Source organism: Lathyrus oleraceus, chromosome 6 (genome assembly GCF_024323335.1).
Source record: "Lathyrus oleraceus cultivar Zhongwan6 chromosome 6, CAAS_Psat_ZW6_1.0, whole genome shotgun sequence".
In the NCBI taxonomy this organism is placed as follows: domain Eukaryota; kingdom Viridiplantae; phylum Streptophyta; class Magnoliopsida; order Fabales; family Fabaceae; genus Lathyrus; species Lathyrus oleraceus.
This window is the reverse complement of record NC_066584.1, coordinates 97,532,745-97,548,467: the sequence shown is the minus strand read 5'-3', so window position 1 is coordinate 97,548,467 and position 15,723 is coordinate 97,532,745. Positions and strand designations below refer to the sequence as shown.

Below are 15,723 nucleotides of genomic sequence, written 5' to 3'. Positions count from 1 at the left end.
GGTATGGCTTAGGATTGAACATTGATGCAAACCTATTTTGATGGGGAAACTGTCTGTCTCTCTATCCTATGTTCACACACTAGTCTATACCCCTTCATACATATCTTGGATAGCTCAAATACATGCAATTATAACCCCCTTTATTCTCTAGTATTTTCCACAAAATATCTCAAGGCACTTTATCATACGCTTTCTCCAAATTAATAAAAATTAAATGCAAGTCTTATTGGTCCATTCGATATTGCACCATCACACGTCGTAGTAGTTAGATCGTTTCCATGGTCGACCTTCCAGGAATAAAACCAAATTGATTCTTAGTGACCTAAGTCTCTTTTCTTAATCTTTGTTCAATCACTCTTTCCCATAACTTCATGACATGACTCATAAGTTTAACCCCTCATATAATTTGCACAATTGTGTATATTCCCTTTGTTCAATAAATTGAAACTAGAGTGCTTTTTTTCCATTCATCTAGAATTTTCTTTGACCTTATAATTTCAGTAAAGAGTTTGGTAAATCACTCAAAACATTTATCTCCAAGAGTTTTCCACACTTCAATAGGTATGTTGTTTATCCCAATCGCCTTATTATTACTCATCCTTTTCAACACTTCCTTTATCTCTTATTTCTAAATCCAACGATCGTAATTATAGTTTGTATCCTCTTTTCTAATGTCAATCCTACTAGAGTCCAGTGATATATCATGTCCTTCATTAAATATTTAAGTGTCAGTTTGTGCTTTAAAAACTTTTTTTTTAATCGATAAAGCTCATTTTTCTAAATCACTTTGAAGTTATGAAAAGGGTTTTGAAGTTCATTATTTCCTAAGTGTTTAAAATAGAATTTCACCAAGTTGAGAAAACCTAATTAGGTTTGTTAAATTGTGAGAAAACCTAACCCTAATTGATTAGGTAACTGACCAAGAAAAAATCCTAATTATGGAAAAATTCGGGTTTGTATTAACTTTAAAAAGGTGCATAATTTGAAAGGTGGAGAATGTAAATTGGATCAAAGACTTCATCGAGAGAGATGGATCATGCTCACATAGCGTAAGTTGAACATCTTGAAAGCTTGCCAAGGTTAGGAAACTCTCTAACTATCTCATGTAGATGGGAAATGTCGGATACTTGAATGCATGTGTAATTGCTTTTTGATGTGAATTTGTTGCATGAATATGTGCTTGATTATTTTCTTGAAATTGTGTGTACATCTTGGATATCTTATCCTGATTATTAGCGATTAGGACGACAGTAGCCTTAAGCGCTTCTCCCCTTTGGGTCTCACACTTGAGGGATTGTGTAGATCTCGGATATCTTGTCCCGGTTATTGGACAATTAGGATGACAATAACCTTAAATGCTTTGCCCCTTCAGGTTTCACGCTTGGGGACTGTATACATCTGGGTATCTCGTCTCGATTATTGGGCAGAATATGATTGGAGCAAGATATCAGATCTAGGCGAAAGATCGAAAGAACTATACACCTCAACCAAAGTCGAGACATTGCACATATGCTTTTACGGCGTGTTTATAGTCATAAGTGGCATATCCCAAACAAAGAGACAAGGGAATTATTCACTATCGAATGACATAAGATAGACAAGGGAACATGTGTATATAGGACTCATCAATTTGGTTTATGACGTTTAAGCTTGCCATTTAATATATGAACGGACCATCTATTAGGAGGAATGGGGAATGGAGAAAACGTTAAACAAAAAAGTCAGCCGTTGTGACTCTGACTAGCCCGCACCGGTAGAATTATTAATATTTGCATCAACGTTTGTCGTCCACCATGGATTTATAAAATTAACCCTGACCTCGAGACTCTCTCAACAATAGCTTAACAAATATAAACACCCTATAGCCAACTCCTTTATCGGAGGTCCTCAATTTCAATCTCATCAAATGTGCTTACGGATTGTAGCAAGGAATATATGGTGCTAGATCAAACCGGGATAACTGGAAATGCTCATGCGCCATCTTTCTAGCAATGTTTTTTCTCACAAGAAAAACCCTCCGCCAATGTTAATGGAGGCGAATCGGGAACTGATTGTCTCCCGTTTAAAAAAAATTCAGTGAAATCTCATCACTTGATTTCTTTCAAGTACATATACAAAACTTAATTAAAAAATTATTGAATGGTGTTGAGTTTCACAGGACCCTCACCAGTCAAAAATTCACCGGAGACAATCCATACCCGAGGCGAATCAGATAACATTCCGCTATCAATGGTTGCAAAACCAACACGACCGACCTGCAGTTCGTTCCCGCCAGAAACCTCAACAGAGAATTTCATAGCCACTTTCACTGAAAGCACTTGCCACCTCCGGCATCCCTCCTGCTCTGATGTGCGGCTCAGAGTTTCATATCGCTCATCAAGGCATCCTCACCACATACTCCAAAGCTGCCGCTAGAAAAGCTTCCACTGCCTCTCTTGGAAAACCTTGTTCAGCGAATGAATTGGCATCAGTAGCAAGCTCTGACAACCATTAGTAACAATGTAGATCTATGATGCCCTGTAATATGCTGAATGCACTTTGTTACAAATTTAACTAATTGATTATGATATTTTATAGAGAGAAGAAGCTTTAGCCTCTAGTTCCTGATGACTATCGTGTGAAGATAACTACACAAAAAGAGTTAACATCTTTCATAGGCTGTTAAGTTTCTTGTAAGTTTGTCACTTTTACATAAGAACTAATAGTTCTTCTGTAGCCCCCTATTATGTGTTTGGCATGGAGGGTCTCTCCTGGCACCGAGTCTAGATTTTATTACATGTGTGTGAGTAAGGTTGAGTATGAAGAGCTTGGTTCTGCTAGATATCGCAGAGATTTTTTTCATTGACAATGCATGTCACAAATGCAGACATGCAATATGTAAGCTAACATATATTGTTTAGTTGTTGAGATTCCTACATCTAACCCACACAAATGTCGCTTAAGAGAGATTGCCAATGCAAAAAGTGTCCAAATGGAGTTGCCTGGATTCTTTGAAGAAAGGTGTGAAGTTTGAATGACATACACATTTCGAGCCGGATTCAGGCCTTCTGGTATTGAATCTGTTTCCAAAGGATATAAACTTCCCTTCTATCTGGGTTGCAAGTAATGTGTGCTTTTGAGGGCCTTTCTCTTTCAAAATCACCATCAAAGGATGGTAATTTCTCTTTTAAATTATTGGTCAAATGGGCATCAAGCCCCTATAATTGCAGTTTCTTGTAGTTTGGAGGGTCTACTTACAACCATCTGATTGTGCTTTAGCCATGATAGAAGAGTATGATAAAAACTGGTGCCAAAATACAAATTAATGATAGAAACTGATTTTTATTTGACAGAATATGTTTACGATAGACGCATAATTACAAATACTATAGTAAATACAGAATACAGTCAAACTAATCCAAGAATTAGAGAGCTTGGTCTCTGTTTCTTTCCTTTTATTTTATTTTCTCCCACTTTCTCTTATATAAACCACTAAATAATTCTTTTATATTTCGTTCTCTTTTTTCATTATTTTTTTTCCTTCCTTTATTTTCTTTTCTCTCACTTTCTTTTGTGATCCAAACATACACTAAACAAAAAAATGAAAAAACTAGTTTCAATTTCTTCTCAAAATGAACGTGCGGCTTACATGAGACTGTACAATTAAAAACTAGATAGGAGGTATGCCACATTTAACTATTTAAAATAGGTGAATATAATTTTCCTTAGTGTTTTTAAAACAATTTAATTTTAATAAGTATTTCTAACACTAGCTTTAACATAAAATGATGTATAAAGTTGGGGCGGCAACTTGCTAGCCTCCAACATGGAGAATTTTCTATGAAATAAATCCATGCACTCTTCCTACATATAGTGTAACATGTGCCCTTAGCATTTTCCTTTAATTATTTACCATCTCAAATCTTATAAATTTCTCATAATACTATAATATAATCCAAATATTGGATATTACAACTTCTAACAATGCAATAGAAAAGAAAACTGCTGAAAAGAATTTTATCAAAAATTAACAATTACTCAGTTGTATGCAAAGCTGACACAGATGAGTAAAAGGCCAGTAAACACTTCTTACAAAAGCTGTCGTATTACCGGGACTTTCTGTTGATGTTGACCGATCAAGAGATTAGGAAAAATGAAGGGGAGACACGCAGTTCTCCCTATACACACTGGACTAGCTACTACCTTTATTTCATTGCTTTACCTTCATCTTCATTCAAAATCCGATTCCGGAAATCACTGACCATAAGAGGCAAACCTTCCCTCAGTGGGATTTTCGGCTCCCAGTTTAGCAGTTCCTTTGCTTTGCTAATATCTGGTTTCCTCATATGTGGATCATCAGCAGTATTTGGTTTGTACTCTATTGTAGCACTTGAATCAATTGTTTCTTTGACAACCTGCATGTTTTTACCATAACAGGAATTCATAAAATAAAATGGTAACTTCGATTTCAATCCATTATTTACTCCCTTACTATAGAAGATACAACAAACATACAATACATTTGATCCATTGATTAAATAATGAACAAAATAAGCATGTCATGGCATAATTTGACGGTGACCTTATCATAAGAAATGAGAGTGAAAGTGCAAAATAAGACTAGGTACCTGAGCAAGCTCTAACATGGTGAATTCTCCTGGGTTACCTAGGTTGAAAGGTCCCACATGTTCACCATCCATCAAAGATGCCAGCCCATTAACCTGTAAATTGGAAAATATATTTAGTTCACCATTGTGTAATTTGAACTAATCCAATTCTAAAAATTAACATTCAAATTCTAAAATATTATGTAATTCACAATTGTGTAATTCGAACTAATCTAATTCTAAGAGTTAACATTCAAATAAACAGTAGTAGAAAACAGGACTCATACAACAGCTTAGATGAATTACAAGCAAAGATTGATATTCTGATGCATGTTTCAAAGCAGCTTTTTCTCTCTGCTTGATGTATTCTCTCAGTTATTCTCTGAAAAACTCATCTCCATGTGAATGATATTGGGGAGTTCACTCAAGAAAAAGTTCTGATAAGAAAATTATGCTACACGCACTAGATAAGTGTTTTAGAAAACATGTAGAGTGCAGTTGCATATTTCAACATACAGTTTTCAACACCAACTATCTAGACCTTGATTAACATTTAATACCCAACCACTAACTTTTGTACACTGATAAGCGTTAGAGGGTTTGTCAAAATTCAGATGATAATTAGCAAAATATGTTGAATGCAATACCGAATTGATAGTTCAAATCAAAAGGACTCAATAAGATATGAAGTTTTAAAACATAAAAGCATATTTGCTACACACCAAATCAGAGACATATTGGAAACTTCTTGTTTGCTTCCCATCACCGTATACAGTCAATGGCTGTTTGCGAATAGCCTGCAGACATGAAAAAAAAAACATCATAAGAATACAAAAACCTCTCCCATGGTAATTTAAAGAAAAACAAAGTAATAATGAAAGGGAGTCAGACCTGTGCAACAAAATTGCTAACAACACGTCCATCATCTAAACACATGCGGGGTCCATAGGTGTTGAAAATTCGAGCAATGCGGACCTAAAACCAGCTAACTGGATCAGTCCAATAACATGTGATTTGAAGAACTTATCATAAGTAAAAATTCATGTATGTTGATTTTTTTTCTAATGGCCATTTATGTTGATTTATATATTACTTCTTTTCTGTAACAAAAATTTGCCAAACGTTGAACTTCAAAAACAGATGTTGGGTGCACAAGAGGAATAAACATATGATTCAATTTCAATCCTGACCTATCCTTTGCTCATATAGTTAACTTCGGGAAAGTTATCGGGGAGATTGAAAAAACTGTAACCTGACAGTGAATTCACCGTTACGCTAATTGTAGATATATAGCTCAAGCTTAATGTGTTCAGCAAACCCCAATGAAAGACAAAGTTAATAAGCTCAAACACTACATTCTGTTTGTATACCATCACCAAATGAACAGTCGAAAAAGCTAAGGATATTATAACTAGTTGACGAGTAAAAACCAAGTAGTTAACAAATATTGAGCAAGGTGAAATGGAACACATGTAATAGATCAATGTTTTTTAAGTTATATAAACAAATTTACACAAAAAACTATCAAATCCAAAACAAGAGAAGACATTGAGTTAAATAACTTAAACCAGCTTTGATAAAACAAACACCCGTGATTTGTAAATTACCTCAACGCCAGCACCACGATGATAATCCATGGCCAGTGTCTCTGCAGTTCGCTTCCCTTCATCATAACAACTCCTCTCACCTAAAATTTCAACATAATAATTTAGCCACCAATAAAGTAAAATATAATTTCTCAGCAAGACATCGGTTTATAAACTCACTAACCAATTGGATTAACATTCCCCCAGTAAGTCTCTTTTTGAGGATGCTCAAGAGGATCACCATATACCTCACTAGTACTTGTTAGAAGAAACCTAGCCCCAATTCTCTTTGCAAGCCCCAACATATTAAGTGTACCCATAACATTTGTCTTGTAAATCATCAATCACATAAAGTCAAGGATCCCAAAATACAACCATAATAAAAAATCCAACCACAGAATTCAAATTTCCAAGCAACCACTATTGTATGTTTGATTTAGCTTCTGGAAGAGCCAAAAGCAATTCTAGAGATGTAGAATTGATTTCGAAATTATTTTGATGTGCTTGGTTCTTCTAAAGTAGAATTGATTCTGCCTCTGGAATGGAGTCTACTTGAAGCTAAAATTTATAACTTTGGAATTTAATGTTCAAACATAAATCCTCGCATGTTTAATTCTCTTTTACACATAAATTTATTGTTCAATTCTCTTTTACATAAATGTATCAAACATAAATCATTTTCCATCCAACTCACTTCTATCTATCTAGAATCAATTCTACAAAATAAATCCTCGCATAACCAAACACACAATTGATTACCTAAAATTGATTCTAGTTAAAAATGAGATAAAGATAAAATGATTTAGGCGGGTTAACTTTATGTAAAAAGTGAGTTCGAAATTGAGTGTCAAAATCAATTCTAGTATGCAAACATTCCAAATTCTAGCTTAATCAGTTCTAAATCTCTACGATCAATTTTCACTCTACAACAAAAAAAATGAAAATGGAATCATAATCATAATCATAATATAATAAACTTCAAAAGTTAAAAGAACTAAGAAAAACAAAGGATATGATTGTCTTGACAGGATTGTATTTGTAATGAACAGGTGATGCAGGACAAGCAAGATGATAGATCTGATCAACCTCCAACAAAATCGGTTCAACAACGTCATGGCGAATCAACTCAAACCTAGGGTTCCCAAACAAATGCACCAAATTCTCCTTCCTCCCAGTGAAAAAATTATCAATAACGATAACATCATTCCCTCTAGCAATCAACTTATCAACCAAATGACTTCCAACAAATCCAGCGCCACCGGTAACCACCACTCTCAACCGCCGACCACCAATTCCCGCCGGAAGACGTCCAACTCTCCCATTATGAACACCGGAATTAATCCGAACAAATCCACCAGATCTAGGGATAAACGCCGGACCCTCCGGCGGACCTATGCGAGAAAGCGTCGGCTGAATGATGAAAAACGTTGAACCGATCAAAATCCCAACCAAAATGAAGAGAAGACGCTGTTCCCTCAAGAGGTAGTTGATCGATCTAGGGAGCGATCGTGTGTGCTTCATCGATTTGGGTGAGTACGGTGGAGTTTCACCTTGTCCGCTTCCCATTTCTTCTTCTCTTCTGTGATTCAAGCTGTGTTGCTTGTGTAATTGTTTCATTGTATTTTTTCACTCTTTCGCTTTCAAGATTGAAATTATGGAAAGGTTAAAAATATATTAAATGCAGAATTTATTATTTTCCTTTTTTGGTTTTACATCAAAAACGTGTTAACTGTAATGTGATATATAAGATAGATATGAATGATGAAGGGAAAGTGCAGTAGCTGGTGGTTAATAACAAAACACTCAACAGAAAGCGTGAAATTGAAGGTAAATCACTTTCCGTTATGGATGCTACGTTTCTCAACGTGTAGTGCTTAGAATTTTACCTTTTTTCTTACATTTATTAAAATAAAATACTGAACATCAAAGTTTATTAAAATCTACTATGACCGTCACATTTTTATTATTGTTTTCTACCAATAAAAACTATAGTTGTCATGTAATATTAATTTTAAAATATACTTGCAATTTGATAGAGTATATTATTGATTGAGTGATATTGTAAAATTATTTTTTATGCATATATTTTTTTTAACACAAGTTTAATAGAGATGTTCCATAATTTAAAATAATTTTATTGTTTAATTAAAATTATATGTCTATTCTATCATCAAAATAATTTAATTAAAACTATAATTGTTATTTAATTCTAATATTGAAATATAAAACTATAAAATAGATTCTCATAAATAGAAATTATAAATAAGACGATAGATAAAAATTACCATATAATTATTCTTATTAAGTTATGTGTAATGCTTATATAGTCATTCTTATTAATGCTATTTTATTTATAATTTATACTTTATTTATGTGGTTTTAGTTATAACTTTTTATTTGAATTTTTAGAATTAAGTTTTTTTCCATTTTATTTAGAAAAAAATAGTAATTTTAAATTAATTTATTTAAAAGTTGTTGAATTATTTATATCGATAATTTGTTTACATTTATATATAAATATAAATAGATGATATCGTCAAAAATTAAACTATAAATTACCAAATTATACTCATTTAATTCAATTCACACATACTAATTTCATCGATTTATTAGTTTCAAAGTAATGTACAAAATAAAACGTGGCAATATGATATATAATTTTTTGTTTTTATTTTCTATTTGTGTGGTCATATTTAAAAAAATGTATTTGAATTTTTAAAATTAAATAATTGATTTGTTGCTCATTTTATTTTGAAGAAATATTGTTTTTAAATTAATTTACAAAATGATGTGTGGCAAATATTTAATACAAATAACAATAGAATATCGTTGTATAGTAGTAATAGATTCGTGTTTATTCATATTTGGATTTTAGTTGTATGGTAGTAATAGATTCGTGTTTATTCATATTTGGATTTTAGTTTATATTAACTAGATTCTTCTATAGATGTATTATTATTATTATTATTATTATTATTATTATTATTATTGTTATTATTATTATTATTATTATTATTATTATTATTATTATTATTATTATTTTTATTATTATTATTATTATTATTATTAGATTAATTGTTATTATTATTATTATTATTATTATTATTATTGTTGTTGTAAATTTTTAATTAACATTTTTTAATAATAAATTCACAATCCTAAAATAAATTGAATTGTGACCTTTTTAAGTTTTTTATTTAATGTAAAAAAAATAGATCTCACCTGATATCTTTAGGAAAAAAACATTAGCATGTTAATTACATAAGATAACATGGTTATTCATTGTTATCGATTTGTAAATCAATGAAGTAGTATATAAATAATGTACTGTTTGATGAAAATTATTACAAAATGGTCTATCATGGTTTTATATGAGATGGCTATGGTTAAAAAATTAATAGAAAATTAAATGAATCAAGATTAAAATTGTAAACAAATCATTTTTTTATAATATTTTAAACACTTAAATTATCTTAAAATCAATGGCGGAGCCACGTAGGGATTGAAAAAGGTCAGGGCTACTCCTTCGTTTTTTTTTTATTATAGTAAAAAGTACCATAACAGCTTTTGCTTAAAGGCTAAATTTATTCCTTATACTTCCTTTCTTAATTTTGTGGAATCCTTCATTTTACATCAGTTCCTCAAATCTCTTGAGCATTTTCTTCTTCGACTTCCTCAATAACAAGATAATTCTTCCCACTCGTTTATTCACTTCAATTTTACCTAATTTTTCCCCATCTTTTTCTTTCTTTTTCTTATTTATGTTTAGAGAAATTATGTACCTATTTCGAAACTTTATTACTGTGAGTGGTGAACGCTTTGGCAAAACAGGACTCAAAACATTGCATGTCACTGCTGCACTTCACTCTATGTGAAATCTTTACTCTAATTCACTTTATGAACCTTCCACCTCCAACAACATGCTCCTAAGCCTCTTTCTGCAGTAATTTTCACACAATTTCCTAATTATAAATCATATTATTAGTTTTCTTAATTGTTTTTTTTTATCATTACTATTTATATGTTTTATTATATCCATTTTTTTTCTAAATATTTAGGGGAATAATCATATGACATATTTTGATTCCATGAGGAACTTTGATAATTTTATGGCGACTGTCAACAAAAATAATCCAACATGTTTTAAGTTCAACATACATTTTATTTTATGTACCTGATATATGCACAATTTTATAATATCCTTTAATAACCCTTCTTATGAATACTATCTTTGTTGCTCAACTATTTATTCGAAAAATTATATAGGACCTTACATTCAAAAGGTTTGGACCTGTTCTTATTGTTTGTTGTTACCAACATAAAATATAATGTGAACTGCTTGCAATCCAATGTCACAATTTGGCACAACCTCCTAACCTAAGGGGCATGCTTACATCAATATTAGGATGTCTGACAGATTATATATTACAACATGACTACCTATTGATTCGGCAATTTATATAGGATCTTACATTTAAAAAAATTGGACTTGTTCTTATTGTTTGTTATTACCAACATAAAATGCAATGTGAACGACTTGCAATCGAATGTCACAATTTGGCATAACCTCGTAGCCTAAGGGACATGCTTACATCAATATTAGGATGTGGAATAGATTATATATTACAACATGACTACCTATGTATTGACATTTACTTGAATTACTTGGATTACATATAATTTGTTCAACCAAACCTCAAAGCATTTTAACAATTTAATTGTCCTTGCAAAGTTCTTCACGTTTGGATGTCTATCTGTTTTTACTTGAGTAATAAGTAATAAAAGGATATAATATTATTCTTAATAACTAATTCCACTGATATTATGCCAAATCTTAATTCATGCAACTATCAACATCAATTTTATAAAACTACTATTTTGAGTGAATCTAACGCCCTAAAAATTTGTTTGAGATGTATGTAGTACAACAAGCTCATTCTCATTTTATGATGTTATTCTTCAAATATGCATATGTAAGTTGTCCAATATTAGGAATGTCATTGTTAGCCTATTATATATTTACTTGAAAGTGATTCCTTCATGTTTTATTAACTTCATCTACTTTTAATCTTTTGTCCCCTTCTTATGAAATATCATTATTCCGATAAAAGTCAAGCAACAGTTAAACCGTGTCGAGGTCGTCCCCTTAAGGCACTTGGAATGTCTCACTCGGCACAAGGTTTTATAGCGACATCCGAAGGATGTGGAAAATTAAAATCCAACTCCATCAATGTCAACTATGAAAATTCAACGGGCACACCTATGTAGGTCTCATCAACAATATAAACATCGTAAGTTTAATAAATGTCATTTGCATTCACATTCATTTATATACTCTTAACATTCATTATTATTTTTTTCATTTATACGAATTCCTTCTTTTCGCTTCCTATTAGAATTGACCAATCATCTCCAATGACACAAATTTCAAACCAACATGCGACGTCCAAACAAGCCTGTTAGTTGTTTTATTTGTAATTAGTAAATCATGTTAATGTTAAAATAAATGTTCTACTACATAATTGCTAATACAGTGTTAGTTTATTTGAAAGTTACTTTATATTGGCATTCGCTATAATATATTATATTCAGACAAATGACTAATAATAAAAATACCATATTATAATAATAACATTTACCCGTGTGGACGCACGAGTATCTTACTAAATCAATGTTTAAAGACCCATTCAAATACAATTTTAAACATTCCCATTTTTAAACATATGTTCTTATCTAACTCGTTTTTTCACTTTAACCAATATGCCACATTTCTATTTCCATGTCTTGCAACAAAAGAAAAAATCCGAAGGCCAAAACAAATACTCTCTTCGTCCCACAATGAGGGACTCATTTGGAATAAAAAAATGTTACAAAATAAATGATCAATTTCAACTTACAATGCAAATTATTTTCTTTTTATTTAATTCTACCATTTAGTCATTATTACTTTCACCACTTCCAATATTTGATAATGGATATTGTTGCGACAAACATCGCACCAGGAACAAATAAAAACTACGAGAAAGATTGAGTTTCTTGAACAAACACAAGAAACCCTTTTAATTTTACAAGAGAGAGAGAGAGAGAGAGAGAGAGAGAGAGAGAGAGAGAGAGAGGAGAAAAGAGGGAAGAAGAAGAAGAAGAAGAAGAAGAATTGGTTAAAACCGTTTTTCTATTCACTTTTTCAATTAGGGCAAAAAATGTTACAAGTGAATAACAACAACCAACGCTTAACCCTCTCTCAACAACCTGAGAGAACAACTTATTTATAGACTATAAGTTAACTTAAACACTAAGCTAACTTAAGCAACAAGCTAACTTATATAACTATATGTTTGAACATGCTTCGACTACAACATGCACATCTTTGACTCCTGGATACTTGAATAGACTTTGACTACAACATGCACAACTCTTTCGAAACAAGAAGTTATCCCTGTCGAGACTAGAGTTCGATCCAAAATACCACAAATCTCCACTTTGGAACAAAGTTTACAATATTAAAGGAACAAACTAGCTTTCAATGTACAACTTTATCAACTGCATACAATGGAAGAACTTGCAACTTGGCAATGAATTGGTGATCATATATGTATCACTATGATCTGTCAAAATCTTCATCAATTTAACTTCTCCATTTTTGATTTTCTCCCTGAAGAAATGCAACCTAAATCAATGAGTTTTATTCTCTCATGATAGGCTGAATTCTTTAACAGATATATGGCACTTTGACTATCACATTTAATAGTGATAACTCGACCTTGAAGTTTCAGTTCCTTAACAAACCCTTCAAGCCACAATGCTTATTTCATAGCTTCAACGAGGGAAATATATTCAGCTTTCGTGTTTGATAAGGAACAACCTTCTGAATAGAAGCTTTACAACTGATTATTGTATCAAACATAGTGAAAATATATCCAGAAAGAGATTTTCTAGTATCCATACATCTTGCATAGTCAAAGTCGACAAATCCTTCGACTTCAGCTTCACCATCACTCGTGGCTCTACCATAAACTATGACCCTACTCAAGGATCCTTATATGTATCTCATGATCCACTTCAAAGCTTTCCAGTATGCCTTCCCAAGATTTGACATATACCTACTTATAAGGCTCACTTCATACTCTATGTTTGGCCTCGTATATACCATACCATACATCAAAGAACCTATTATACTAGCATATGGAATTCTATTCATATATTCTCTTTCGACTTTAGTACTAGGACCTTGAGTCTTAATAAGCTTGAATTGAGGATTTGTCAATGTTACTACAGGATTTGAATTCGAAATACCAAATTTGTCGAGAATCTTATTCAGGTATGTCTCTTGAGATAAGCATAGTCTCGACTACTTTCTATCTCTCTGAATATCAATCCCAAGAATCATAGTCGCAGCTACCAGATCCTTCATGTCGAACTCCTTATCGAGTTCAACTTTCACCTTTATTAATTCATCGACATTGTTGCTTGCTATGAGGGTGTCATCCATATAAGGCAACAAAATAACAAGTGAACATCTAGGTCGAAATCTGAAGTAAACATAATGGTCAAACTGGCTCCTACTTAAACCTATGTGTGCCATGAACTTGTCAAATCTCATATTCCGTTGTCTAGGGGATTCTTTCAGTCCATACAAATACCTATTTAGCTTGCACACATAATCCTTCTTTCCCTTTTCTGCATATCCTTCAGGTTGCCTCATAGGGATTGTTTCATCTAGATCACCATACATGAAGGTTACCTTTACATCCATATGTACAAGTTATAAGTCTAACTTCACCACCATACCTAACAACATTCTAATGGGTCTATGCTTTACAACAAGTGAGAACACGTCATTGAAGTTGACTCCTTCTTTTTTAGTGAACCCCCTAGCAACCAACCTTGCCTTAAATCTCTTCGACATCACTCCTTTTCTTCCTTAACCTTATGAACCCACTTACAGCTGATTAACCTGGCTCTAATAGTTTTCTTGATCAGCTTCCAACTATGGTTATCATGAAGAGATTTTATCTCATCATCCATGACTTTCAGCCATTCAGTCTTGTTTTGGCTCCTCCTAGCTTCCTTGTAATCTCTAGGTTATTTATCAAGTACCTCACTAGCATAGATTAATGCAAACACTATAAGATCTTCATAACCAAATCTTTGAGGTGGCTTGATGACGCTTCTCGACCTGTCTCTTACCAGCAGATAGTCATTATCAACCTCCTCATCTTCATCAGCAACTTGTGCTTCTTTCCTTGACTTCATCTAGATTATGCAATTCAAATGTTAGGTTTATTATTCTTCTTCTTCTTCTTCTTCTTATTATTATTATTATTATTATTATTATTATTATTATTATTATTATACTCATTACATTGTTTTTATAAACTTTTAATTAACATTTTTTAATAATAAGATGACAATCCTAAAATAGATATAAATGTCATGTGAAGGGAGTTGAAATTTTAATATTTTTAATTTTTTATATTAAATGTCATGTGAAGAAATGTTAATTACAAGGTTCTTACATTAAAACTTCTTTATCCTCCGAAGAATACACCTCACATTTTCTCAAAAAGGAGAAACATATACTAGATCGTTTAGGTTCATTTCCACATATTATCAAGTGTTTTGATCACAATCATACTTTTGAAGATGGAAAGGAGTGTTATAAGATATTTCTTGAATACGTCATCGGTGGAACACTTTCCGATCAGCTCAAGAATCACTGAGGTAAGTTGTTGGAAACTCTGGTTCGCTGTTACACGAGGTATATTGTAGAAGGACTTAAACACATTCATGAAAGCAGTTTCTTTCATTGCGACGTAAAGCTAAAAAAACTTCTTGTATTCAACCATGGAAATGTTAAGATTTCAGATTTTGGTCTTGCAAAGGAGAAAGGTTTAAAAGAGGGTGAGAAGAAGTTGGAATGCATAGGAACTCCTATTTTTATGGTGTCGGAGTCGATTAATGGTAGTGTTTATGAATCTCCTATGGATATTTGGGCTCTTAGTTGTGCTTTCATGGAGATGATTAGTGGTAAACCAACATGGAATATGAGTAGCAAGAAAATATGTGATCATTGATGATTTGAATTGGGATTGGAGATGAATTATATTTGATTCTATATGAGTTATCAGAAGAAGGCATAAATTTTCTTAGAAAGTGTTTTGTTAAAGATCCATTGAAAAGATGGACTGACGAGATGCTTTTGAATCACCCTTTTATTTTAGATGATGAAATTGTATTAAATTTGAAAGATGAGTCGCCATTGCTATTAATGTCTTCAAGAACTCATTTCGATTTTTTTGCTTCTTCTACTAAATCGACTTTACCGCCGGAGATACCCTAGCAATTACTTACGGATCAAAGATCGAAAAATTGGTTAGAATCATATGATTGTGTTTAGTCTGATCAAATTAGAATTTTGACAAAGAGTCTTTTCCATCGTAAATACTTCAACAACATCACATGATATTAGCTAATTCTTTCTTTGTAAAATTCGGGATTACAAGTATTCATATGTTTTTGTGGTGATAAAGTGTATAAAGATTTTTTAATGA

The 15,723-nt window shown here is 32.2% G+C and overlaps 1 protein-coding gene and 1 pseudogene across 1 annotated transcript; one reads left to right on the top strand and one right to left on the bottom strand.

The window, feature by feature from the left end:
* Positions 1-3,850: 3,850 nt before the first annotated feature.
* Positions 3,851-8,011, bottom strand: LOC127091163 (UDP-glucuronic acid decarboxylase 1). The gene is made up of 7 exons (XM_051029720.1): positions 7,182-8,011; positions 6,357-6,499; positions 6,194-6,273; positions 5,478-5,561; positions 5,309-5,383; positions 4,608-4,700; positions 3,851-4,394 (listed from the first exon to the last, which is right to left on the bottom strand). The coding sequence occupies exons 1-7, from the start codon at positions 7,787-7,789 to the stop codon at positions 4,185-4,187; spliced, it is 1,293 nt and encodes a 430-aa protein (XP_050885677.1). The 5' UTR covers positions 7,790-8,011; the 3' UTR covers positions 3,851-4,184.
* Positions 8,012-14,600: 6,589 nt separating this feature from the next.
* LOC127094198 (mitogen-activated protein kinase kinase kinase 20-like) lies at positions 14,601-15,512 on the top strand (annotated as a pseudogene).
* The last annotated feature ends 211 nt before the right edge of the window (positions 15,513-15,723 follow it).

Bases quoted from the DNA above. Each gene is read 5' to 3' on its own strand.
- LOC127091163 (XM_051029720.1), bottom strand. From the start codon at position 7,789: ATGAAACAATTACACAAGCAACACAGCTTGAATCACAGAAGAGAAGAA. The intron at 6,500-7,181 runs CTTTGTTTTTCT...GATTTACAAGAC, and splicing joins CCTGTCAAGACAATCATATC to AAATGTTATGGGTACACTTA. The intron at 5,562-6,193 runs GTAATTTACAAA...AGCTGGTTTTAG, and splicing joins ATCGTGGTGCTGGCGTTGAG to GTCCGCATTGCTCGAATTTT.